Consider the following 27,164-nt stretch of genomic DNA (forward strand, 5'->3'; position numbering starts at 1 on the left):
GGCGGCCGCTCGCTGCCACCCCCAGAGCGAGCTCGAGTTCGACCCCGAGCCATGGCGGAGCGGGACGTCAGCTCCTTCGCCTCCCCCGCCGGCCACTTCACGCAGCAGCACCTCTACCTGCGCTGCCGCGTGGACTTCGGGAGCCGCGCGCTGCGGGGCACCGCGGGCCTCACCGTGCGGGCCGAGCGGGACGGGCTGCGCTGCCTGGTAACGGCCCGGGCGGCGGGGGGCCCTGCCTGGCGCTGGGTCGACTCGGGGCTCCCCGGGAATGCGGGGCGGGGCGGGCGCCTCTCATCGCATGGGCCGGGCTGGGCGCGGGGCCCCGCCCCTCAGGCGGCTACGGAGTCAGGGGCATCCCGCAGCGGGAGGCGTCGAAAACAGCGTTGGCTGGAGCGGCTGGGTCAAGACCCCCGCCCCCCCCAGCGGTCCTGAGAGCCGGGCGGGATCCAACCCTCCTTGACACCGCGGGGCTGAGAGCCGGGTGGGGCGGGGGGGTCAACAAGCTCCCCCCTTGCCCCAGGGAGTTGGGGGTGATCAACCCTCGCCACCCAGCTGAGGGGGGGTTAGCTCTCCCCCCGCCCTGTGGGGCTGGTCTGCGGGTGTGATGGATGCCAGGGGGGCCAGCGCATCCCCCCCCCCACGAGGGGGCCAGCTCTGCGGCCACGGCCGATGCCCCGTCCCCTGTCGGCCCTGGTCTGCCTCATGGTGTCCTGCCGCCGCATGGAGCGCTGGCCCTGGCGCACGGCTCTGTGTGTGTGTGTGTGTGAGTACCAGCCGCGCCCGGCTTCCCAGCGAGCGATCAGCGCTGTACTTTGGGCCGGCGGGGCTGATACGCTATCTCTAGCTGAGAGGTCAACACGGGATGGGCTGGGCTCTAGGCGCCGGTGTGAGACTCCCAGTGAATGTGCGGCCAGAGACGTTTTTGGTGCATGTTCTACACGATGTAAGCATCACACTCCTAGGTTCGTGTCTCTTGACTAGCATCCCATAACAGCCCTGGTATGCACTTATTTCAAACACTGCCATTACGTAAATTAAGAGAAAGATAAAGGAAAGTATAGGTCTACTTACCAGGGAAGGTGAGCTGAAGACCTCAAGATGGCTGAGCTGCTTAATGCCTATTACATTTAGGCCTTCACTAAAAAAGGTTAATAGTGACCAGATACTTGACACAATTCATATTAACAGGGGGAAGAAATGCAAGCCACAATAGGGAAAGAACAGGTTATAGACTCTTTAGATAAGTTAGATGTATTTAAGTTGGCAGGGGCTGATGCAATTCATCCTAGGCTACTTAAGGAACTAGCTGAAGCAATCTCAGAACTGTTAGCAATGATCTTTGAGAACTCCTTGAGGACTGGTGAAGTTCCAGAGGGCTTTAAAAGGGTAAATATAGAACCTGTCTTTAAAAGGAGGAAGAAAGGATTCAGGGATTTATAGATTAGTCACCTAACTTTGATACCTGGAAAGATACTGGAACAAAATATTAAATCTTCAATTTGTAAGCACCCAGAGGATAATAGGAATATCCAGCATGGATTTGTCAAAAACAAATCATATCAAACCAATCTAATTTTCTTCTTTGGGGTTACTGGTCTGGATGCTGGAGGGGAAGCAGTAGATGTGACCCTTGATTTTAGTAAGGCTTTTGAGACAGTCCCACATGGCATTCTCATAAGCAAACTTAGGAAGTGTGCTCTAGATAAAACTACTACAGTGTGCATGCACAACTGGTTGACAGACCATAGTTAAAATTATTGATTTACTGTCAAACACTGGATACACGCCACCAGGAGTTCTGCAGGGGTCAGTCCTGCATCTGGTACTAGTCAATATTTGCATTAATATTTAGTTATTTTCTTATATAAGAAAATACTGCTTATAATGAAAATATTTTCATTAATGATTTGGATATGGGAGTGGAGAGTATGTGTATAAAATTTACAGATGACACCCTGAGCCTCCTTATTGTGGTGTGTGTTTTGTTACTCTGTTTCTTAGCCCTGGTCTACACTTACCAGGAAATTCGGTGGCAGTCGACAGGAGTTACACAAGCTACACAGTCTACTGCTGTGCTTCCCTTCTGCGCACTGCCTTCATTGCACTGCGCCAATGGGAACCACGTTCCTGTCGATGCAGCGCTATGCCACTTGAGGGGGTGGATTTACTGCGTCGACTTCCAGATCAATTGAGTGGGTCTACACTGACTGCTCAGTTGATCCAGAAAGATCGATCTGACAGCAGCGACTTTGCTGCTGTCAATATAGACGTACCCTTAGTCTCTGGGCTGCTCCCTTTAGTGACTAGAGATGGGTGTCTTCACTATACTCCCTACCTAGTCTCTGCTCTTCAAGCTGACTTCCCCTGCAGATGGTTTCAATGCTTGCCTCTTTTGCTGTTCAGTCTTCTTACGTTTACAAGCCTGGTCAGCTTTACTTTGCTGTTCCTTGGGAAATCTATGAGCAGTAATAGACACTAGAGTGGCTTGTCTGGAGATTCAGCAGTGTATAGATTCACATTAGGAAGGCTCTTTTCAATGAAAAGGCTAGAAAAAGCTTTCATTTAAAAGTTATCAACAGAAATTGATGACGTAGATGACACTGCCACCACTTGCCAGGGAAGTTTCCCACTTATCACTGGTTACACACTAAATTGATTTTTTTTCATGCTGGTAGCAAAAAAGAAAAACATAATTTCAAGTTTCTCATTAAAATGATGATTCTGGTGCAAATAATACCAGTGATAATAGCCTTAAAAAAAGTACAGTTGCCTAAAAAAGGAACATTTTAATTGTGCAAACTAACTTCCTGCTCAGTTCTAATATAAATAGAAAGCAAACACCTATTCAGGTTTGGCCTATCAGCACAAAAATGTATTTTAAAATAAATAACCCCTCTAGTGATTAGATTTCAATTTTTGGAAAATCCTATTGGTAACAAAAAGCAAAATGTGATGCATGTTGTACAAAACTGCTGATTTGTAGCAGTCTATTCAATAATATAGGTCAGAGTCACAAGTGTCTTTACTGTGGATCTGATATGTTTTGTTCCAAATTAGCTTAATCCAGATGAGGATTAAGCTAATTTAGAATAAAGCATTTTTATTCTGGAATAAGTGTTCACACAGGGACTTAATTAGGAAATGCTGTTCTTCTCTAATTCATATCAAGGTAGTGTGTGAATTTCCCTGTGTAGACACACCCTTAGTTGATGATTGTGAAGTTCTTTGGGAGTTCTAGATGAAATGTGCTAAATATATTTAGAGACAACTGTTCCTGTGACATCTTAGGGTATGTCTGCACTACAATAAAACACCTGCGACTGGCCCAGTTTTGAGCTGTGGGGGTTGTAAAATTATGGTGTAATATATGGGCTCAGACCGGAGCCTGGGCTCTGGGACCTCCCAATGGGTATGTTTACACTGCAATGTCTATTCAGTGTAGAGGTACCCATAGTCTCTCAGTATGGGATAAGGTGAAATTAAAGTAATGCATTGAAAAAGTAGGAATAGTGTTAAATGTAGAGCTAGGAAACTGTGCTGTTGACTTCAACAAATCTTTTCTACTCTAGATTTAACATAGTTACTAGATGTTTGAACTAATTAATTAGGCAGACACACTTTCTAGGGCAGCTTTGAGTTCTTCAAAGATATATTTTATTTGAGTTTAAAGTGTTACTTAGGTATTTTGTAGCACATAACGTTTGTTTGGTTACAGGTTTTGGATACAAAGGACCTTCAAATATATAAAGTGACAGTTAATGGACAGGAGGCAACATTTGCTCTTGGAGAAGGACACAGTTTCAAAGGGACACCATTGGAAATCACTCTTCCTTTTGAACTGAGAAGGTATGCATATCCATTTGCATACTCCTCTCTTTGTATTATACAGACCTACTAGGTATAATCTGCAAAAGTGGCAGTCTGAGCTATTTGCTGAAAAAGTGCCAAGTATTTCACAAACCTTCTAGCACTTCCTGTAAGTGATCACATTTGTACTCCAGCTGTTTGTGCAAGTTTGCTTCTGCTCAGAATTGTTCTAGTTTTTTTATAGGTAAGAACAAGTGAAAACACTTTTCATTCCAAAGTCCTATATTCTAGCCCTGAGTTCTGTGTGTTTCTGCTGTGGGCTTGTTAAGAAGGGGGATTGCTGAAGATCTTCTGTCAGCATCACTAATGCCTAAAGTGATGTAGACAGTTGCATTCCTTGTATTCCCCCTCATTATAGGGGCCTCATGCTGCGTTCCTGGCAAACCCCAAATTGCCATTGTAGTCGGGAATATGCATGTACAAAGAATGGGAGTTCAGCTCACTCATTACAGCTGTGGAAATGCAAAACCCTAAGAATCTGAACTTAGGTTTTGGCTGCTCAATTGAGAATGAATTAATTTTCAGCAAGCTTCTTTAAAATGTTAAGTCAATAAGCCACTGCCAAACAATTGTTACAATGTCTATAACAACTGAGAGTTTACCATATTTGCGGGGTCGTTTACCCAAGATGAAAGTTGTTTTTTGTATATTAAACTTCCCTTGTTTGAATTAGACTGGTGGCTGAAGTTGTCTGTCTTAGGTCATCGAAATTGGCCCCTACTTTTGGAAACACAAGTTGGGATCATGATAATCACCTCTCAGTCTCTGAGTCAGCATGTACTGGGAAGATTGTGGAAGAAATGGTCTCATCTTTTTTTGTGTGGGTAAAAAGGGAGATAAAGGAGAGTCACACAGCAGTGACTCCTCTAACTAATCATAAACAGTACTTTTGAAGAAAGTCTCCTCTGGCTCTTGTTGGAAGGCTGGTAGCTTGGGACTAGACTGGTATAGGAAAAACAAGCCTCAGTCCCACCCCAACTGTGCACTTTACAGCACCTATAAAAAGAAATTGGTTTTAGATGCAACCCAACAAGTGCATGTTTGGGAGAGGGGGTGTAACAAAACAGCGATGAGGAAGAATGAGCTACAGCTATAAACTCAAGCAGTTAGTTGAAAGCATAAGGACAATATAATGATTCAAATTAATGTTTAGGTTATTAAATAATAGTCTGTGTGTGTTTTAATACCACTGCAAACTACTTGGCTGATCTATCTAAAATGTGTGACTAGTTTCTTCAACTTCTCTGAGTTTAAATACTATTCATTTTCATTTATGATTATGATTGATTCTAAAGAGAGGTTTACATTTGTGAATCTAGGAACATTCACAGAATGGGGTTAATGATCAAGTTCTTAAATATACCACTAAGAGCAGTGATTTTTTTTTAAACCGCCACGTATAAATTGTCCTTTGTCTTATATCTCTCGTTAGCATATCCGCATTTGTCCTTATCCACTGCCCTTTGCCTTTCATTGACTATAAACTGTTTAATCATGAGTTCTGAATAAAATTGGAGCAGATCATATTTTCTCTTTAATGGCATTAATTAAATAGGATTGTTCATGATCTAATTCCAGTAGGGGCATACAATATTTTTCATTCCAAAGTGCACAAAGCCCATTTTTTAGGGTAGGTACTACTTGAATATATGTGTATACCTACCAGGCTTTATTAACTTCTGCTTGGCTCACTGTTGTGTTTCCATACTGAAATGGTAAGTAGCTTTTGATGGTAGGCCATTGAACAGTTGTAGAAACCTTTGTTAGGCTTTTTGCAGAAAAATCCAATTTCTGATTCTTTCTCTTTTTGTGTTGGGGAGAAGAGAGATTTCTCATTAGTAGAGGATGAAAGAGAACTTCTCCTGAGAGGATATTAACTTTTGAAACATAATGGCTAGTTGTTGGTATATTTGTATCCTAATCACAAACAGAAAGTGGCTTCATTACATAACTTTTTGATATCTTCACTTCTTCTGAGACAGTGCTGCAAAACTCAGTGTTACAGTATCTTCTAAAAGGCTTTTCCTTACAATTCACCTCTCTGACACACATGGCATGTCAGAATTGCTTAGCTGTTTTTAATTTGTGCAGGGGACAAGATGTGATTGTGGAAACTTCTTTTGAAACCTCTCCAAAATCTTCAGCTCTTCAGTGGCTTACTCCAGAACAGACTTCTGGGAAGAAACATCCATTTCTCTTCAGCCAATGTCAGGTTAGGAGGACTTTTTTATTAGATATTGTCTATATATCTTAATTCTTCATAGTTTAAAAAGGGGGACAGAAGGGAAAGCACAAATAAATTGTAGCTTTATTCAGAATAGGCTCTGAGTACTTGTTCCTAGACAACATTTGATAACTTAAGGGTCGTAAGTGAAGGTACAGCAGTCCACAATTTTTAATTATTGTCAAGGGTAAAACACTATACAAATGAGGTCATTATGTGTGATGAGGTCATAAAACTTAATTGCAAACATACTATAATTTCCCCAAACTGCTTTCATAATTCAGTTCTTGCAATCGGTACATATGGCAGTTAACTTTTTTTACCCATAGTGTTATGACTTTTAGCAAGTCTTCAGTTGTGAAAACTAGCATAGGCCACCGAAAAATAGGAAGAATGGGTTACTGTTACAGTTAAACACAGTACAACCAAAGAATGTAAACAATGAAAAGTGTGCTAAAAATATTTTTTGTGGGGCAGAGGAGAGGAGTCAAACCATCTCTTATACCGGGAGCTGTAGTCCGGAGGGATAGATTTAACTGAAAACTAGAATGACAGATGTGCACATGTTTACAGCAGGATGGTGATATTGAGAGACGTATCTAAGAACCACCCTGCAGAACTCATGGTAGAATTTGGCCCATGGATAATAAAAATATTGCACAAAACCCTGCATCCCAAAACAGTTTACAAAACCTTGTTTTATTTTGGCTTTGAACCTTGTCCATAAATCTGCAAGATCCACGATTTAATTTTAAAAAAATCTCAAATGAGCTCTGAGGTGGCACTGAGCATATTCTTTCTTGGGTGGTTTAATGGATGGTTCTTGCTCACATACTTAGAGTCTAACTGATTGTCATATGTGGGGTTGGGAAGGAGTTTCCCCTGGATCAGATTGGCAGTGACCATGGTTTTTTTTCACCTTCCTCTGCAGCATGTGGGTGTGGGTAACTTACCAGGATTATCTGGGTATATCTCAATTAATCATTTCCCTTGCCATTCTGCAGGCATTGGATACAGGTGCACCTCGGTTACTTGTACACTCTGTCTGTGGCACAGAATAGTTGAGTGATCAGTGGGCTGTAATATTTTGTTCTAATTTCGGTTATTGGGTTTAATGTATGGGGAGTGGTTGTGCTGGAGGTCAGAGCAGATGATCTGGTGATCCCTTCTGGCCTTAAATTTTATGACTGTAAGTAATTGTGCTTCCCTTCTTTCTCATTGAGTATTTCTGTAATGCTGATGATGCATTAATATTGCACATGTGTAGTTCAAAACATGCTCCTTTCCTAGTGTATCTTCCCACATCACATAATGCTTCTGCAGTTGCAGTGAAAGCTGCCCTATACATAGAAACATTTGTTAGACCAGTTTCCTTTTCTGTGTGGGAAAGGAACAGATCTGGTCTTGAGGCCAGGGAACTGGGCTGTCTGATATACAACATTGCAATCTTGCAGATGATATTACATTGCCTTTCTATCTGATTCATACTCTTCTGTCACAGTACACCATATGTTTGTGTGATTTATTACAAAAGCTGCATAAAGAAATATCCGTAATTTTTTTTTTTTTTTTTTTCAGGCCATACATTGCAGAGCCATCCTTCCTTGCCAGGATACACCTTCTGTGAAACTTACCTACTATTCAGAGGTAGATGCACACATCATGCATATCTGAATAAAGAGCACAGCTAGAATGGGGAAGTCTCATCTAGCTGACAGGCTTTTCTGTGAACAAGACTGCATTGCAAGGCGTTTATTGGAGCATTCAGATTTCACTGCTGAATAGTGACTTACTAATGTAAATTTTCACTCCACCCTGCAATTAAAATAGCTAGTCAATTAAAAGCTTTACACTCTAATCAGCCTCTAGTAAGAGATGTGGAAATAGCATGAGAATTCAGTCTGTAGGTATATTGGACAAGCACAGCAGAGACTGCAGAAAATGGCCCATTATGAAACAACAGAATGGAGATTTACCTTATTATAACTCAGAACTGCCTTTCTCCCTTAAGGCATTTTTCTAACTTATAAGGAAAAGGGATGTTCCTCATGAGTCACAAGCAGCTCTGTGCTGAACCTTCCTCATATGAAAAGTAGACCATGTTGTTCGGATCAGTGGGGGCCCTGGTTAGGATGCAAAGTGATCAGTTGAGGCTGCACTGGGAGGACAGGCTTCCAAGACCACGGATCAGACCTCATTTTACCTGAAGTTGGGTTGGTGGGGGAGGGAAGGTTGCTGCTGCTGCAGCAGCAGCAGAGATTTCATTTTATGTGAGATGTTGAAAATGGGCTATCTGCTCTCAGACCATCTGGAGAACTGTGTATATGGAAACTATTTTGTTCATACACAGAAACCTGTCATAAGCCTGCTTACTCCTGAAGAGACTAATAAATTAACTCCGTAGTAAAGGTGGCCTGATAAAGGTGAAGCAGAATTATATATATGTTTGAGGGATATTCTGAAAGGTTACTGAGTAAGGTGGTCATTCAGGTTTCCTGATGATCTTTTTCTAAACAGTAGTTTTGTTTGCTAAAAGAGCACTAATCTGGCACTTGTACACAAAGCATTCCATCTTGAAGCTTAGTTTACCCTTTCTAGATAAACTTCCTTTTGGTTTTACATAAGTCTCTTGAGTTAGGTAGACAGCAGAACGATATGGGAAGGGAAGAGTTCTGTGGCCTGGCTGAGCAGGTTGGGCCATTCACCATTGTATGGAAGCCAGATATACAAAAATCCACAGCTCTTTTATGATGAATACGGTCCTGAATATTTTGGATGAGAGATGGTAATAGAGAATCAGTCCCAAAAAGTATTGAATCAGTATAAAATGCCTCAATGACTTGTCAAACTCTCAAAAAGGAATGAAGAGGTAGTAAGCACTTTTTAAAATAAACACAATTATGAGGTCTTCAAAGCCTTACAAAACCCATGCAATAAGGAAGGTTTGTTGAGGCTGAACCTATGGTACAGACTGATTGCTGAGTAACCATTTTAAATTGAAAATGTTTCAAAATACAGGAATATTTAAAGGTGCAGTCAACTTAAAATCACATTTGTGTGAAAAATCTATTTTTAAGTAACGACAAAGGTTACCATAACTGAACAGTTGAGAAATAAAAATATTTTCACCTATTTGTTTCAACTTGTTTACTTGTGCATTAGACAGCACTCTGTGTATAGTTTTGTAATTTTCTCCTGAATATTCAGTCATTTCCCTCTGTTAATGTGTATTTATTTTCACACATGAAAGGGAGACTATTCAAATCAGGAAAATCTGATTGTAAAACCACAAAAATTGGCATGGAGTAGAGACTTGAAACTACTCTTTACTAGTCTTATGGAGGGGTAAAATTTTCAGTTAATTCTCCCTTAAATAATTGATTAATCCTTTTAAAAAAAAATCCAACATTGGAACAAATGACCTTGGTGTGCTGGTGTGTTTTTGTTTCCCTTCCTCCCCCCCCCCCTCCTTCTTTTTGAGCCAGTAAAAGCTGGGAGTTTATTGAGACAGTGAGTTGGGAATCTAAAAAGGGTAAAGAATCATGCATCAATCTAATGCAACCCTTCTGGCTGACTAAGCGTTGTCTGTTTTTTAGAGGGGGGAGAAATTGTCTATTTCTACTTCACCTAAGATTCTGAATGGTAGAGATGAAGTGGAAAGAGATTAAACTTAAAACATTAACATAACCGAAATGCGGTGGGGGGGCTACTTGCTGTAGCATCTCCCAGCATGTGGTATAATGTTTGAGGGCAGCTAATGGTTAACATAGATGACTGATATGATATTAATTATGCTGATTTAGACTCCTTCATAATTGGATATTTCCTTTCTCATTATTTAGGTATCTGTTCCTAAAGAACTGGTGGCTCTCATGAGTGCCAGTCGTGACGGAGAGATGCCTGACCCAGAAGATTGTAATAGGAAGATATATCGTTTCAGTCAAAAGGTAAGACCCAGGGTCTTGTAAACAAAAACTAGGAAATTCTATGAAGCCAGGCAGAGATTTGTATTAATTTTAGGTATTGTGTGAATAAAACATAGACAAGCACAGACTTGTGTATGTGCTGTTTATAATATTTAGACTCATGGAGACTTTACTATGCATATGAACAATAATAGATTGTTTTTAGTTTTTTAAAAAGCAACAACTTCCATAAAGCAAATTGTAGTGTGGTGTGGTTGACCATTGGCTCTAATCGGTAGGTTTGCCAAACCTGTCTACATTTTTTCCATAGCACTTGCTTCTCCTTGGCCAAGAGGATAAGAGGTGCAATGAGCAGCAGCCTCTCTAAAGAAGGTTCATGTTCTGTTATCCACTGAGATCTGAAACTTTAAAGCATTGGTGACTTACCAACCTGCAGTTTAATGACCTGTTAGAACACAAGTAAATGGATTTAAGCATCTGTTATTGAGTCTTTTGCAGTAAACATGTACAAAACAATCCCCAAAATCATGTGGTAGCGTGATCCTTTTAATAAGTAACTGTAGAGCCACAAATCTTTTTTTTATTTAATGACAATTATAATTAGTTTGATAACAAGTAAAGAACACAATCACTACATGATGTGAGGTTTTTCCTTAAGAAAAGGAACAAGAATTACGGCAGTTTATTTTGATCCCAAGTACAGAAATTAAACATGGTTCTGTGGTTATCTTCTATATTCTTAAATCCCCTTCCTGTTTAAGTGCTGTTGTTTTAGGAAGCTATTGTGCAAACTGATCTCTCTAGTGTTGCTTTACTGTACAAGATACAATATGCAGAACAAACACACATGTCCAGGGCTACCTGGTTATCTGGTATAGCCTTAAACTGCTACGTTGCAATGAAACAATGGCACTTAAAAATGAATTGTTACAGCAGGTTATAGCAGTAAAGTGTCCTAGCATGTAACTAACTTGATGTAATGCAAATGTGTAGTCAGACTGCAAAAAAAGATTTGGTTATTTGTCAATATTGAATAGTGTGTATTCGGTTTCAGAGACAATGCCTCTGGGTATGAATGTGGAAGAGGCGAGGCAGGGGATTTGTCAAGCCTAAAGTCAGGGAAGGAGTTTACATCTTTTTGGAGGGGTTAGTCTGGAAATGGAGGAACGTCCTGGGAAAGATCTAAAGGAAGAAAGGGGAGGCTAGAAGGCTGTTCAGTGCTGGAATCTGAAATGAGACTGTTGACTCTTCCTTCTTCTGAGGATAAGAGCCACATGGTATGGTGGGAAATGTGTAGGTGTCTCTTGTGGTCCTTTTTCTGATACTCTGTTTCAACAACTGTCCTGTCTTCTCAGCTACTTCAGTATAGTTTTCAAAGTGACAACACTGCTGTACCTGAACTGTGAAGGCCTGAGCTTTTATATGTGCTACTCCTGGGAGAGTTCTGCGCCAAAAAAATCTGTGCACAATATTTTAAAATTCTACATATTTGTGTTGTCAAAATAACACCGTATAATCACACCCATTTCAATTATTTTGGTAATTTATTTCAAAATACTTATCAGCAAGTATATCTGTAACAATACAGACAACAAAAAAGATTCAAGAAACGTTTTTTTGACAAATAGATTCCTTACTAGGCATATTAATACAGAACTTTGAGTAATAATTCATTTAAACTACAATACAGAAACTTACTTCCTGCACTCCTCAGAAGCAGTGCGAAGGCTTGGGGGAGTCAGGGGTAATGGAGAAGCTGAGGGAGAGGGAAGTAATTGCTGGGAAGGAGCCTGGGAGCAAACCTAGAGGGTTGTTGGTTTAGGTGGGAGAAGTATAGAACAGTTTTTTGTGGGGGAGGAAGAGGGAAATGGATTGTTAGGGTGTTGGGGAGCCTCCCCCCATGAAGACCCTGCCTTACCCCATTCAGTCAGACACATCTCTCCCATCCCGATGTGGCCCTGCATCCTCTTCCACCCTTCCCCTTGTGACCCTGCATTTCCTCTCCCATTCAGCCCAACTCAAAGCTGTCACTCCACTTGCTCCTGTGTCCCCTCCCCAGTCTCTGACCCCCCAGCAGCCCTGCTCTGTCCATACCCCTCATATGCCATGCCTCCTCACCTAGTCACACAGATAGAGTGCTGTGAGAATGCAGCCTCTGCCCCCTCCCTTTCTGCAACTGTCTGTTCTGGACCTGAGTCGCTGTAGCAGCAGTCCCTGGTGACAAAAGGTGTAACTGCTCTGCCACCCCAGCAGAACTTATTTTCTGTGGAGGAAAAAAAAAATCTGCTGGGGGACATGAATTCTGCACATGCGCAGTGGTGCAGGATTCCCTCAGGAGTAATATGGAAGAGACTGGCTGTGAGGGTTTAGATTCCTCAGTTGCCTGTGGTAGTGAGTAAAGGAGGGGAGTCAAGGCAGGAAAAAAGTGTTTGGTATAACCTTGGATTCAGATGCTTACTTGCAATTCTATTGCTAGGACCCTACCAAATTCACAATCAGTTTTTGTAATTTTTGCAGTCATAGCATTTTACAAATCTTGAATTTCATGGTTTCAAATTTTAAAGCTTAAATTTCATGGCATTGTAACAAACCATGAATATGTATTTTAAAATGGCAAAATATAAACATGTAAAGCCCTTAAGACTCAGCGTTTGAGGTCCCGATCAAAAAGATGGTTGCAAAGCTATTGTAGGGAGGTCATGGTATGGCCCCCTCCCCCCTTACTTCTGCACGGTCTTCAGAGCAGTGGCTGCTGTCCAGGCACCCAGCTCTGAAGGCAGCACAGAAGGGTGGCGGCACCGTACCAGGCCACCCTTACTTCAGCGCTGCTGCTGGTGTCAGTACTGCCTTCAGAGCTGGGCAGCTGGAGAGCTGTGGCCGCTGGCCGGGTGCCCAGCTCTGAAGGAAGTGTCCCTGCCTGCAGTAGTGCAGAAGTAAAAGTGACTGGGTATGGTGGCAGTAGTTTTAAGGTGGCACCCTTACTTCTGTGCTGCTGCTGGAGGCAGCACTGCCTTCAGAGCTGGGTGCGTGACCAGTAGCTGCCACTCCCCAGCCACCAAACTCTGAAGGATAGGGTAAAAGGACCCAAAAGACCAGATTTCATGGGGGAGATCAGCTTCACAGTCCATGATGCGTTTTTCACAGCCATGAATTTGGTATGGCCCTACCTATTGTTTTCAACTTCAGTTAACTCTTTGGAGGTTGCGTTTTTTAATACAAAGGTTCTAGTTTGTGGCTTATACTGTTAAATGCAAAGTTGTGATAAGCTTCAGCTGCCTATGATTTATTATTGAAGCCACTAATATTGCATATAATAACAAAATACTGAGCGTGGTGCACATGTCTTGTGTAACTCTGAAGATAGGCTTATGTTGGAACTAAGTGGATCGATAACCCTGCTGACCAGAAAGCTCTTGCATGAGCTAAGGAAATGCTTTGCCTCAGTAGTGAAGAGGACTGATAGTGCACAGAGGCTAACATCTTCATGGATCACTAATCCTTAGAATTGGTGCAGGATTTCATAGCCACCAAGACCAGGGGTGCAGATAGTTACTGGCTCAGCTTGCATAGTTGATCAGTATTGTTTTCATTCTGGTAGGGCCAACAGGCTCCAGCAAGGGTCTTGCTATAGTCATGGCAAACGCCACACTTGATCTACTTTTTGGGTTGGGTTTAAAGATTAAGTAGTCTGCAAGTAGGTCTGTTGCAAATCCATCATTATTGTTTGAGTTTGGGGCACAATTGCCTCTTGTCCAAACAGGTGCCCAGGGTGGCTTTTGAGTACTATGAATAGAAATATTTTGCCGTGTAAACCAGAAGTGGGATCTGCAGTCCTGGGGCCATTGAGAAGAGTCACTTGAAGATATGTGGGAAAGTGAGAGCTCTGAGGCTTGAGCTGGTAGGTTGTGTGAGTTCTGCTTCTTCTGGCTGATGTATCTGCTACCCCACATCAGGCAGAAGAAAAACAAGGTCCTGGGGGCTTATGCAAGGCAGAAGGTTGTGAAGAAAGTGAATGTACAAGTATGCTTACATAATTTTTTCCTTTGATTAACTCGGTGGGTGATGGTTCTTATATTACAACTAGGATTTTAAATAGATGATTTTAATATCTTCCTTTAGGTTCCAATACCCTGCTACTTGATTGCGTTAGTGGTTGGGGCTTTGGAAAGCAGGTGAGTGAGTATGGTACACATTGGCATAATGTCCACATAATGAACTCTTGATCTTAATTTAAAAAAAAACAAACTCTTGGTCAGTGGAACAGTGTCAACATGCTCCTTCATATAGCATTCCAGTGTGTGTGTATTCCCAATCCTTAACACTGCTGAGTGCATCCGCTATTCTTTAAATCTTCAGTTATAATGCTCACATCCAGGAGTATCTAGCCACAACACAAGAGAAAACGTTACTGAGCCCACTCTCACTGTAAGGGAAAGAAATGGAATGAGATTCAGCCACTGAGTCTTTATTCTTTTCTTCGCAATCTTTTAGTCCAGACAATGATCTAGAAACTATTCACACACTACCAGATGAGCCTTTCTTCTTCATAAAGCATAAAATACTAGCTTCAACTCCATCACTCATTTGAACAGACATATGTTTGTCTGGCCCAGAATGATGATGATTTCGTATTAACACTCTACAATATTTTAAAAAGCATGAACTTCAATATATCCCCTGTCTAGATAGTCAGTGAAAAAAATCATTGCTTGTGTTGCTATGAAAACTGTACTTGTAGCTCTTTCCTATCTGTCCTTTTGTGGAGGACTAGAAAATTAAGTCTATAAGCAAAGAGGTGTGTCTAAAATTAGATTAGGCATTCCTTCTGTCTTCTCTCCAATCCTCATTCAAACACATAGAATGGCAGTGGCATGGGGGTGGCGGGGATTTCTCCAGAGCCTCTCCTCTGTAATATGGGCTTCTGTGGATATATTAAACCCATCCTCCACTCTGCACTGGCTTCCCATAGAAGTTCCATTCAAGTTCAGTGTCTAACTGAAACCTCTACTTCTACAGGCAGATTGGTCCAAGAACACTGGTGTGGGCTGAGAAGGAGATGGTGGATAAATCTGCATATGAATTTGCAGAGGTTAGTTACAAAGACTTTGCTAATTATTCACTCACATTACATAGTATTAAAAATAAACAGCCAATACTACAATTGCTCTCATTTTAATTTTTTCCATTCTCCTCTCTGCCACCAATGAAAGTGGTAGTCTCTTTTTCTAAAGGATATCAAGTAACTGCTGAACTTGTCACACAAGTGATAAGGCACAATTTTTCCATTGGTCTGCATGTGGAGCTTTTTAACATGTCTGAGAGATGTATGTGGATTGTTAATATCATATTTATAACCTGTATTACCTGCTTGGTACTTGTAAGTTCCATTAAAAATCAATGTGAATTCTTGTTTCAGACTGAAGCCATGTTGAAAATAGCAGAAGATCTGGCGGGGCCTTATGTGTGGGGACAGTATGACTTGCTAGTCTTGCCTCCCTCTTTTCCTTATGGTGGTATGGAGAACCCCTGCCTTACTTTTGTGACTCCTACTTTATTGGTAAGTGTGAAACTTATGTACTTTATTCTTTAGCTTTCCATCAGAATCTATTCCAAAATCTGTCCAGGTGTGTATAGAACTCCGGATTATATTCCTTAAAGAACCATAAAATCCTTTTGGCAGAGCCAGAGAACTGATATGAAACAGTTGTGTGTAGTGCATGAATTCAGAGTTTCACTTGAACCAACAAAGTAATTTGATTGTTTGTCTATTCTAGGCAGGTGACAGATCACTATCAAGTGTAAGTATAAACTGTATTCAGATCTTCAAACCAAGTACTGTGTAACTTTAACTTAAATCATTCAGAGCAGTGAAGATATGCTTTCTAAATCTTCAATCTTAATTTAGACATCCTACTTATTTTCTGTTAATTAGTTACAAAATGGAAAAACACACAGTAGGTCAGTTCAATTAATTCCAAGCAGTATGGCAAAAATTTCAGGTGCAGGGAAACCTCTTCTTGTCCCCATCATTTTTTGCAGAATAATATCATCTTATAGAAGGAATCTCCTGCTCATTTAACTATATTCACAAATGAAATTACCCTTTAAACTATACAACTCAACCATTATTTAAGGCCTTTGAAAGTTCACAATCATAACACTATTTCTTATGAGAAATCTACATTACTACTATACTGAACTCCCAGTCACTGTTCTCAGTTGGTCCTCATTCTGGACCATATCACTAACATGTAGGCTCCTAATGATATTGTTAAATCAGATATGAGGCAACAAAGTTGAAAGCTTCTGTCTCTGACCCAGTGTAGGAATTGAGTGCTACAGATCACAAGAATGTTAAAGGGTTTTTAGTTTAGAAGAAGTTTTTAGTTCTAAATAATCCTACATAGACTCTTTTAATTAGGAATAGCTTAGCCACTGGTAAAGCCATGTTAAAAACTGTAATTAAATTGATCCTGGTGAAAACAATGGAATTCTTCAGGGTCCTATGTCCATGGTATTTATTGGTCACCTGTTCCTCTCGTATCTAGCCACTAAAACTGGTTTCAGCAAGCTGTACATAATTTTTTAAAAGTGGAAATTGTACTTCATTGCTTGTCCTAGGTCGTATTTAATGTTTATCTGGAGAGAGGCGTCTGGATGTCACTTCATCTAATTATTAAATATTTGTAGTAGAGGAATATAGTCCCTAAAATGAACATAAGTACTATAATGCCTTATAGCAGGAGTTCTAAAAATTTTCAGTGTGAACCACATTTTTAGTGTCTCGTATGCTTCCACATCCTATTCATGATCACATGAATCATATGAATCATTTGTAATGAAATGTTATGTCCTTGCACTACAGCAGTTGCTTACCTGGAAAAGTAATATCAGGAAAGCATTTAAGGTGTTGTAGCAATCTTTTAATGTGATTTACTGGAAACAAGAAGAGTCGGCACAGATCCATGCTATTAACCAATGAAGGCTCTGTTGTTCACAGACCACAATTTGAAAACTACTTTTTCACCGGGTGTGAACTGTGGGATATTGTCACATCTTAGTGAATCCAATAGCCAGTATCCAGAGGCTTACTGAACCCTACTATAAATCAGCTTTGAAAATATAATTGTTAGCCCATTATGTTTCCTGCTGTTGCCTCTCCTCCCTTTGCCACATGCCTCTCCACCCTCTTGAGATTTGATAGTATATTCTCTTGGGTAATCTACTACTTCTGACATGCATTATTTTTTTAGGTTATTGCTCATGAAATCTCGCATAGCTGGACAGGAAACTTGGTGACAAACCAAACGTGGGAGCATTTTTGGTAGGTGTAATACTGAGTGCATTAAGAAAAATTGGCTCTTACCTACTGTATAAAAGGTTTGAGGAAATGTTTTGCTATCTGATGGGAGTTAATGTTCTTGATAATTCTCTAGGCTAAATGAGGGACACACTGTTTACTTGGAACGCAGGATTGGTGGACGGCTGTTTGGTGAACAATTCAGACAGTTCCATGCTTTGGGAGGTTGGAGAGAATTGCAAAATACGGTAAACTAGTTTTGGTGGAAGTTCCTTGTATCTGCATATGTAAACATAACTCATACAAATCACGTTTTCATGATGTTTCACTGAAATACACAACAGAAAATGAGAACGGTGATGTTCCTTAAAATCTTCACATGGGTAGTTGGGTACCTGTGCTCTGTCAGGAGTTTTTCTGGACCTATCAAGGTATATTGTACAATATAAACATGACACCATCATCTGTAATCTACCAGTAACATTTTCAAAAGTGCCTAAGTCAGTTAAAGATCCAAAGTCTCAGAGGTCTTCTAATGATCACAGGATCCCCTGAAAGGCTGAATTCCATCCCAGACAATTCCTGAATATTGCAACACCTAGTGAATAACAGTGAACCTTTAATGTACAGGGAATATTGCAATATTATACACTTTAAAAACCCTTCAAAGCAATTAGCATACCAGTGAGTAGCTAAAAGTTGCTTTCCTGGGCTAGCCATAGCCAAGGCTATCCTTCTCCATCTTCAGACATTCCAATGTCTGATACAAGCAATTGAAATGTCTGAGAAATAACTGAAATATACAACAAAGCCCAGGTGTTCCACAATGCACCACAACTGAGTGTTGAAGATAGGGAATCTTGATATTCAGTTCCTATCTTTTCCTAGAGAGTTTGCTACACACTAACTAGACCAATGGGGTAGCTAAGCACACTTCAGACAACCAATCTGCAAGGAGTGTGGTTGAGCAGAGTCATCTGTCTCTTCTGTATTAAAGACCTGGATTCTATTCTGAGCTTTGCTGAATGTTGCATTGTGCAACCTATGTTAACTTATTTGTAAAATATTGAGGACGGAAGTTCTTGACCTCTCTGGGGTTGGATGTGAGGCCTTGCTCAGTGAAAAGGGCTGTGACTTGCATAGAAATAGAAGCAATCAGTAGAGCTGAGACTAGAACTCATGGAGTCTTGACCCCCATCTCAGTGCATCTTTTCCTATGTTAAAAGGAATTTTGTGGGAGAAATGGTCTCATGTCTCAATTTCTTGGTAGTGTAGTGAAGAGGTAGCATGATTCAGCTGAAAATGTGGAATTTCCCACAAAACCCTGTCCACATGAGAGTCAGGTCATGGTACAAAAGGGCTGAAGCTTCTATTGCAATGCATGTGACTTGCTGTAGCACTCATAGCAGTGCTAATTCATTTAAGCAGTCTTGGTAGTGCTTTTCAAAGACTTTGTCTCTGGCTTAACATTTTTTAAATTGTCTATTTTTTCCCTTTCCTCAGAGCATCCCAAGAGAAATCTCACCCCTTTAGGATTAATAGTTTTGTTGTTTATCCTGCCAGTGGTAACTTGTTTTTTTTTGTTTTGTTTTGTTTGAAGGAGTGAGAAAGCTGCATCTGTGATTCCAGTATGGGGAAAGAGGCTGTTGCCATGGCAACTCATCCTTTAATATAGGCAATAATGGGAACAAACAAAACATGGGAGTGTGATCAAAAAGCTAGCATAGCCATGTCAGTTGAGTAATAATATCACACCCCTCACTAACACAGATATGCGGGCAAAATCTTTCGTGTGGATGCAGCCAGTTTAGCTTATGATGTTCAGAGAGGTGGTTTAACTGTACTGGCAAAAAGACTTTTTTTTTTTTTTTTAACGGTTATAAGCTGAGTCTTCACTAGGGGGCTTTGCCAGTATAGCATAGAGTAGCCCTAAAATGAAAAGTTGGGTGAGTAGTCTGTATTAATTCTGGAACTTTTGCAAGGTGGATGAGCTAGAACCACGTGCGCCAAAGCATGGTAATCTTGGTGTTTGATGGAAGATAAGTGTATAAAATGGCTGCAAATTAGTACTAATTGTGGAGCCTTCCTGAGTATTTGTGTATAATATTGTTACAGATAAATACACTTGGAGACACAAATCCCTTCACTAACCTGATTCCTAATCTGAATGAAGTAAACCCTGATGTTGCATATTCTTCTGTTCCATATGAGAAAGGCTTTGCATTGCTTTTCCACCTTGAACAGCTTCTTGGAGGACCAGGTGAGCATTAACAGCTCTATTTTAAATTGGATTTTTGTTTTGCTTTCAAACACTGGTTTTGTTAATTAAACACTTTTTTAAACTTAGATGTCTTCATTGGCTTCTTGAAGGCTTATATTCAGCAGTTTGCCTATAAGAGTGCTGTGACTGAGGATTGGAAGCAGTTCTTGTATTCCTACTTCAAGGATAAGGTTAGATGATGCTTCAGGCTAACAGATCATACAATTGTGTGGAACTGGCAGAATATATTCTACTTGTGGCATAGTTCAGGACACTGAAGGTGCTCCATATGGTCAGAGTAAAACAGGTTGATTTAAACTTACTACCTTTTTAAAAAGAGCTGTCTAATGGCTTATATACCTCTTCACCCTCATTCTATATAGAGAATATGTAAAGATGGTAGTACAAAATCTTACAAACATAGATTTGGCTTACGGTGCATGTGTTCAAAATACAGTTATTCAAAAGTAAACTACATAGGAATCATCATTTTTAATCAAGATGGTATAACAAACCAAAACTGAAGATTTAAACTAACTTTCAAATTGCAAATTTTTTACTCTAAATATTAGATGGTAAACTGAGTAAGTATCTGTATTGTTTGTAGGTGGATGTTCTCAACAAAGTTGACTGGAAAGCATGGATGCACACCCCTGGCATGCCACCAGTAAAACCAAAGTAAGTCTGCTCTCTTCCCTTGTCTTTCTCCCCCAAAATATTTTATTCCCAAACATCAATTAACTATTTGAAAAACCTGTACTAGAGCTGGTCAGAAAATTTCCATTTTTTTCTGGAAAACAAGATTTTGTTTGAAGTCTTTTTAATCTGTGGGGGGGGGGGGGGAGAGATTGAGTCTGATACTTTTTCAAAATGAGAAATGGTGGGGGAAAATTTTTTTTTTTTAAATTGCCACAGAAAATGCAAAAATTTCAAAGGGTGACTCCCCCAGTGGTAATCTACAAAAGAAAAAAAAATCCTGCTTTCCAACCAGCTGCCGTATGTACAACTTGTAAATGTGTTTACATACTGAAGCTGACTAAAATATATTGATCCAACTGGGGTCTGTGGTGTATGGGACTATCAGATGGGCAATAGCAATATTCACAACAGGAGTCACAAATACCATGAAGAGTGGAGTTACCGTGAAAAAGGAGAGCATGGAAATGCATTTCTGTGCTGACTGTTATTGTAGCAGATTTTCCACAAACTGCATTGCGATGGGATGTGCACATCTACATTATAGATAGGCTTGGCAGAATTAAATTTTTATTTTTTTATAATTTCAAAAGATACTATTTTTAGATTTCTACCTTTTTTAAATTTTCACAGCTGTGGAAAATTGAGTTGTAAACATTTTTTCAATTTTTCTCAGTTTTTATTTTCATAGTTGTGGGAACTAATGGTGGGGATCAGGCAATTATTTAGTGATAGACATTGAGATTCAAAATATTAAAGCCTTATAAACTGTTAAATGCAAATTGTCAACATCATATGTCAAAATATACGAAGAAAATATCCTTAAATCATACCTGGTTTTACTATTCATTAGCTAGTCCATTTCTAATAAGTCTAATTAAAAAACCTAAATCACTAGGCTTTGACTAATTTCTGAAATCCATTTTGCTTACTTTGCTTATCTGTAAATTTCAGTTACCGATGGAAACGTATTTCCATCAGTTTGTGCGTGTATGGTGAAATCTGTTTACCGACACTTACTGATTTAAAAAAAAAAAAAAATCTAATCCTTCCAAGCCTAATTGTACGCCTTCTTGCCACTTTACACAGCCTTTGCTACAATGCCTGTCAAATGTACATGGAGTTATTCACATTTCTAAAATGTAATCCTTTGTTTTTCATCTTTATCAGGTATGATATGACACTATCAAATACTTGTGTTGCCTTGAGCCAAAGATGGATCAAAGTGAGTTGTTAATTCTGCAGAGGTCTTACAGATTTTTTCAATTATGACAAACTAGTTGTTAGATCTGTATAATGAGAAAAGGGCTTATGTCCTCCTCGCTTCCCAAAGAAAGTATGTGTCTGGTGAGGGAAATGCTGCCATGAATTTTTGCATTATTTCATAGGCTAAGCTTTCAAAAGGGGTCTGTAGAGGTGCTGCAACTTCTTGAAACAAGAAACTGCATTGTACTTGTAAACTAAGTACATACACAGCTAGCTAACTAGTGCACACAGACGATGTGCAAATTGAGAATCCACTTGTGCATAGTCCACTTGGGCATAGTTAGTCCTATGCCTTCAGATTGCAATTTCAAAACTTGTTTTTGGTAGTCACAGATGTGGAAGTAAGTCTCCATTACTGATTATATCATCATGCTAACACCACTGCTTCTTCTTTATAAAGCAGGCAGTATGTATTCCTTGGTAAAACTGAGTAAAGCAAATTACAACAAATCATTGATTGCTCATAGTAACTTGCTTTTAGTTTGTCAAAAAGTGCACAAAATGAGTAACAGATCCTGTGCAGCATCCTATTTTGTGTGTTTTGGCCCTACAGTTCTTTTACTTCAACCTAATTCTCCTCTTGCCAAAGATTCTTGTAATGAAAAAGTACACATTACAATTGTACTAAACTTTGTTAGACTTTTTTAATGAGAATCTCTTTAACTTACCTTGCACTTTATCTCATCTTTAATGGGAAACAAAATGGTAAAAACAAAAAATTTCTCAACAAGCCCCATGGACTTCCCCTTTCTGGTTTGTGTTTTATGTAACCTCATAACAAACTCTAAAAGCAGTATTTTTACATAAAGTGGCTTGAAATTAAATATAGGTGTCCAAAACCAAGAGAAGACAGATGTCATCTTTGCTGGAAAAAGCAACAGTTTATAATTTGCTATCTTTGTTTGATTAGGCCAAAGAAAGTGATTTGGGCTCATTCAGTTCAGCGGATCTAAAGGATTTGTCATCCCATCAGTTGATTGAGTTCCTGGCACTGTTGTTGCTGGAGGTAAGTGTGAGTTAAGAGTAGTTTGACCTCCTAAGAATGCAAGCAAAGGCACAAATGTATTTTGTAAAACCAAGGAGCACATATATGTTGCCTTACACTTATTCATCAACTTGAAATTGTTAGCTGTTCTTTGGGACAGCCGCTATGATCTCCCACACCTGTTTTTTCTTGAGTCTTCACCTGATGAGCAACATTAGGAGATTTTCAGTCAAGGAAGCATAAACAAAATTTGAGAAGTGATTGGGCTTGTTTGAATTTAGCTTTTGTGTATTGTGTGACTAAGCGTTGAATAAAATTGTAACCAAAGTGGGACTCTTGGTTTGGAGTGCTGCAGTGGTACTGGATCTGTACTAAAGTTTCACAGACTTAGTAACTACCATATTGTCCCTTGCCCCTTCCTTAATTAGATGGAATTGAGCAAAGGGAGTGAATGTGCAAGCGATTATCAGTATGTTAGATTATTTTTGTTAAAATTCTCTCCCTTGTAGGGAAAGGCTTCTTTCTAGGTTTTGCCTCCTCTCAAAGAACATGAGATGAAGTAAACCTGTTACTCATTCTTCTAACTTTGCAACTTTTTTTAGGCACCACTTCCAGTGTCACATGTAAAGCGAATGCAGGAAGTTTATAACTTCAATGCTGTAAACAATTCTGAAATAAGATTCAGGTTAGTAATAGTATGGAGATTGCTTTATGAAAATTGTTTGATAAGGGAAAATGCTACCTTATACACAGTCCGAGACGTTTTATTCTACTAAAACACAATAGGATGCACATTACGGATTTAGTTATTAATTACTGAAATAGTAATAACTTCTGGTAAATGTAATTTTTACATGTACAGTGTTCCTACATACTAGCTAGTGATGAAATGGGAAAATGTATTTCAGTCTGAGAATCAAATTAGCAATAACACTTATTAGGTGATCTAGTCTGTTCCCCTGCCAATATGATTGTTTCCTGTACTAAAGGTCCTAATACTTTGTCCACTTCAGTTTTAAATGTGGCTTCCCTCCCAGGGTTCTTGCTCTTTAAAGTAAACAAATATAAAATAAATATAAGATAAATGAGATGAGATAAATATAAAATATGTCTGTATCCCCAATTATGTTGTTGGAACTCTAAAAGCATATTTATTATTGGCAGTAGGGATGTAAAAATTTGTTTAAGAATCCATTTAAACATTCAAAAAATGGAATGTTTAAATGGTTAAATGCGGGGGAGGGGAAGAATTGCCAAGTGAGAGCGGCGCTCTCTTCTCCACCTCCCCCTGATGCGTGTGCAGAGCTGTAGCTGGGCAGCTCACTCGGGATTTCGTGTCTTATCTCAGTGTACTGTAATCCTTTGCTACTTACCGTTGACAAAACCTATATTGTTTAGCATGTAGTTTCCAGTTCAGATAAGGATATTGAGTTCTATTACTTGTGCTTAATTTTTATATTTATAACAAAATAATGAGCTTGTGCATGCAGCCACTTAGTCTTATGTAGTGACTTCCCCCAAATATACAGCACCCTGCACTACAGGACCTTATTGGTGCTTTTGGGCATTATCATAATACAAATAAATACATCATCATAAGAGAAATAATTGCACAAGTCAGTACGGGGAAACCCAGTTCAACTTCATAATGAACTTAAAGTATTTAGTGTCTGAATGTCATGTTGCATGTATGGTAACATGACCTCATCATTCATATGATAGTTACAGAACACCATATTGCATATTAGTGCTGGGAGATTATAAATTGAAAACTGCTATAAACAAAAAGGGGCAGCAGAGTTGGAGGAGAAATGCATGTTTAATTACATTTTTCAGATGGTTACGTCTCTGCATCCAAGCCAAGTGGGAAGAAGCCATTCCTCTGGCTCTAAAAATGGCTACAGAACAAGGCAGATTGAAGTTTACTCGTCCCTTGTTTAGGTAAGAATCACCTCCAGAACTTACAAATGCACTTCCTTTTATTGTGGACACTCCTGTACAACACAGGCCATAGAACTCCTTTGAATTAATTCCTGTTTGAACTAGAGCAGAGTTCTTAGAAAAAATATCAACTCTGCATCCTGCTAAAGTAAGTGACTTACTGTAGAGCTTCCAGAACTTTGAACATGAATATATCTATATTTGAAGGATGAATTGAAGTTCTTATATTGTGTCATTTTTTTTAACATAAAAACCAAGGGATCTTCGTTTATAGAGTGGAAAGCCATTATGTAAAGGATAATCTTTCTTATACTGTGGAATTTCTTGCAGGGAGCTCTACAACTTTGAGAAGTCTCGTGATCAAGCTGTCAGCACGTTTTTGCAGCACAAAGCGCGCATGCACCCAGTGGCTGCAATGCTGGTGGGCAAAGACTTGAAAGTGGATCAAGGACAGACTGCATAATCTCTTTAAAAAGTTATGGCAAATTACTAAAACAGAACTGTAACTCTGCAAATTCTGCTATCATGCATGCTTGATTACCTGTTTGATTTTGTGTTCTATTACTGTGGTAGTAATTTGGCTTAAATGGATCTTCAAGATTAAGTTAAAAACTTGAGTCTTGTACCGCGAATGAAACTTTGCAAAACTGCTAACTCTTTGGGAGATAAATGAATGGCTGTAGTACAAACAAGTTATAAAGTACCTAAAAGAAATGAGAGCTTTTTCTGAGATCCAGTTTGTGTTTGTCAGTCGTGTGTGATTTTTACAAATTGTGGATGAAATCAAGTCATCTGTTTTTAGTACAAGCTTTCACACAGCAGTACACTGTTGAAGTCATAAATCTTTAATATTTGGGAAAAAAATAAATCTTTTTAATAAAACTCACCTTGTCTGATTTTATATAATCAACAAGTATAGAAAGTAACAATAACAATGTCATGATAAATAGCTTTTCCTTGCTGACTTCAAATATTCTGATTTCTAGAATAAACCTGGAAGAAAAGTTGAATGCACTTGCAACTTAAAAATCATGATGTATAGACCTACGTTTGAACTTGTATGGCCTAAATTACTTTAGTATCTGAACAGCTTTTCTCCTTCCATCCCTGATTTGTGTTGGTTTTGTTAACGAGTCAAATTGTGAAATGAGTTACAGTACATACAGTACAGCAATTGCATATCGTAACAGCTGGAGCTGAGTGAAATATTCTGACTAGCTTTTTTTGTCCAAAAAAAAATGAATTTTGACTATCTAAAATTTCAGCACTAAGCTTTCAGGCTTTTCAGCCAGCTTCATTGCTGATTTAAAATATTTTTGAAATGCTTCAAAATGTTGAAAAAACAAACATAATTTTTTTGCAATTTTGAAATGTTTTTAACCCGCTCTAGCAATGACCATGTATATAGATCCATGCCTCTAAAATGAAAGCTAGAGCACAAAATAGATGAGTACTGAACAAATTACCCCAAAAAAAAGTCAGATAATGTACTTTGTAAGCGTCTCATGATTATTTGTAGATCATGTATTATCTGTAGATTATTTGCTTCACAATGGATTTGGAAAGAACGGCACATCAACAGGCCATGGAAGGTATTTACTGCTTGTTTAGAGTTTATGAAAATGGCCAAATAGCGTGGATTGAAATCGGCTGAAATGCAAATGCTGACAGGACCAGTAGAAACTAACACCAGTATGAGAGCAAACAAAAAAGCAAAAACAAGTAACTGTTTTGTAGGAGGAGAAAACTGAGTACCTAGTAGAGTGATTGGAAAGGAGTAAGAATGGCTGGTACTCTGCAAATAATTCTAGATTAAACACAGCTGAGAACAACTTAGAACTGACAGCTGAAAAGATCTTTCTCTAGTACATGCATCCAACGTGTTCCAACCGATAGAAAATGGAAAACAAGACCACGTTTTTGAGAAGTCTGTCAGCCTGAGGTTTCCTAGAATCTGATGTAAATATGGAGAAATTGAATTTTAATACTAGGGTACATTGAGAAGATTATGGCATAGCCTAAAAAGTTCCTCCCCCCCAGGTTCTTTATATTAATCTAGAAAAATTAGTGTTTTTCAAAAATGCCATTAGTGCCATAGCATTTAGAGGCCCTGCTTCTTGATCTACTAGTTCTGTGTTTTTCCTTAAAAGCAGTGAATGCGTGCAGAAATTGTCACTTCCTACATATTGTAAAATTATCCTGTATTCTGTATTTTATGTAAACAGTCCTGATATGGGCCTTTAATCAGTTACGGATTTAGCACATGAATAGTACCACTGACTTTACCTGGCTGACTCAGGAAGCCCTGGGATGTATTTTTCCATTGATCTTTAAGTGGACTCCCCATTTAAGCCAATGGGGCATTCTAACTAAAAATTCGAAAGGTCAGGATTGGCCTTTAGATAACTGAATCTCAACAATTCTATTGAGATTTTGTCTATTGAGAAAGTTTGTCCCTATTTAAATCCTAGTTAGAAACTTTTAAACTAAATTGATAGAAGGCATTCAAACTGAAAGACAGCTTCCTTCTGACGGAGCTGCTCTAAATCATTATAGTTTTCATGTGTGGATAAAGCCTTACTGAGCTGCTCTTTCCCCATCTTGCTACTGAGTATAGAGTATTAACTTCTGGTTGACATCATGGCATTTGGAAAAGGATTCTTTCTTCTCCATTGTATACTCTACCATCTTGAATAAAC

The 27,164-nt window shown here is 39.3% G+C and overlaps 1 protein-coding gene across 1 annotated transcript; it reads left to right on the forward strand.

Moving 5' to 3' along the window:
* The first annotated feature begins 27 nt into the window (after nucleotides 1-27).
* LTA4H (leukotriene A4 hydrolase) lies at nucleotides 28-25,351 on the forward strand. The gene is made up of 19 exons (XM_067559774.1): nucleotides 28-207; nucleotides 3,716-3,846; nucleotides 5,959-6,079; nucleotides 7,670-7,738; nucleotides 9,934-10,038; nucleotides 14,137-14,189; nucleotides 15,034-15,106; nucleotides 15,434-15,574; nucleotides 15,792-15,815; nucleotides 17,271-17,341; nucleotides 17,454-17,565; nucleotides 19,433-19,577; nucleotides 19,665-19,768; nucleotides 20,185-20,255; nucleotides 21,444-21,498; nucleotides 22,450-22,545; nucleotides 23,127-23,209; nucleotides 24,361-24,465; nucleotides 24,796-25,351. The coding sequence occupies exons 1-19, from the start codon at nucleotides 52-54 to the stop codon at nucleotides 24,926-24,928; spliced, it is 1,848 nt and encodes a 615-aa protein (XP_067415875.1). The 5' UTR covers nucleotides 28-51; the 3' UTR covers nucleotides 24,929-25,351.
* The last annotated feature ends 1,813 nt before the right edge of the window (nucleotides 25,352-27,164 follow it).

The sequence above is a fragment of the Emydura macquarii genome, unplaced genomic scaffold, assembly GCF_026122565.2.
Source record: "Emydura macquarii macquarii isolate MOO-44397 ecotype Brisbane River unplaced genomic scaffold, CSIRO-AGI_Emac_v2 contig_2205, whole genome shotgun sequence".
NCBI classification, from domain to species: domain Eukaryota; kingdom Metazoa; phylum Chordata; order Testudines; family Chelidae; genus Emydura; species Emydura macquarii.

Excerpts from the sequence above, each read along its gene's own strand:
- LTA4H (XM_067559774.1), top strand. The coding sequence starts at position 52 with ATGGCGGAGCGGGACGTCAGCTCCTTCGCCTCCCCCGCCGGCCACTTC. Across the intron at positions 3,847-5,958 it reads CTTCCTTTTGAACTGAGAAG|GGGACAAGATGTGATTGTGG; the intron begins GTATGCATATCC and ends TAATTTGTGCAG. Across the intron at positions 21,499-22,449 it reads TGAGCCAAAGATGGATCAAA|GCCAAAGAAAGTGATTTGGG; the intron begins GTGAGTTGTTAA and ends TTGTTTGATTAG.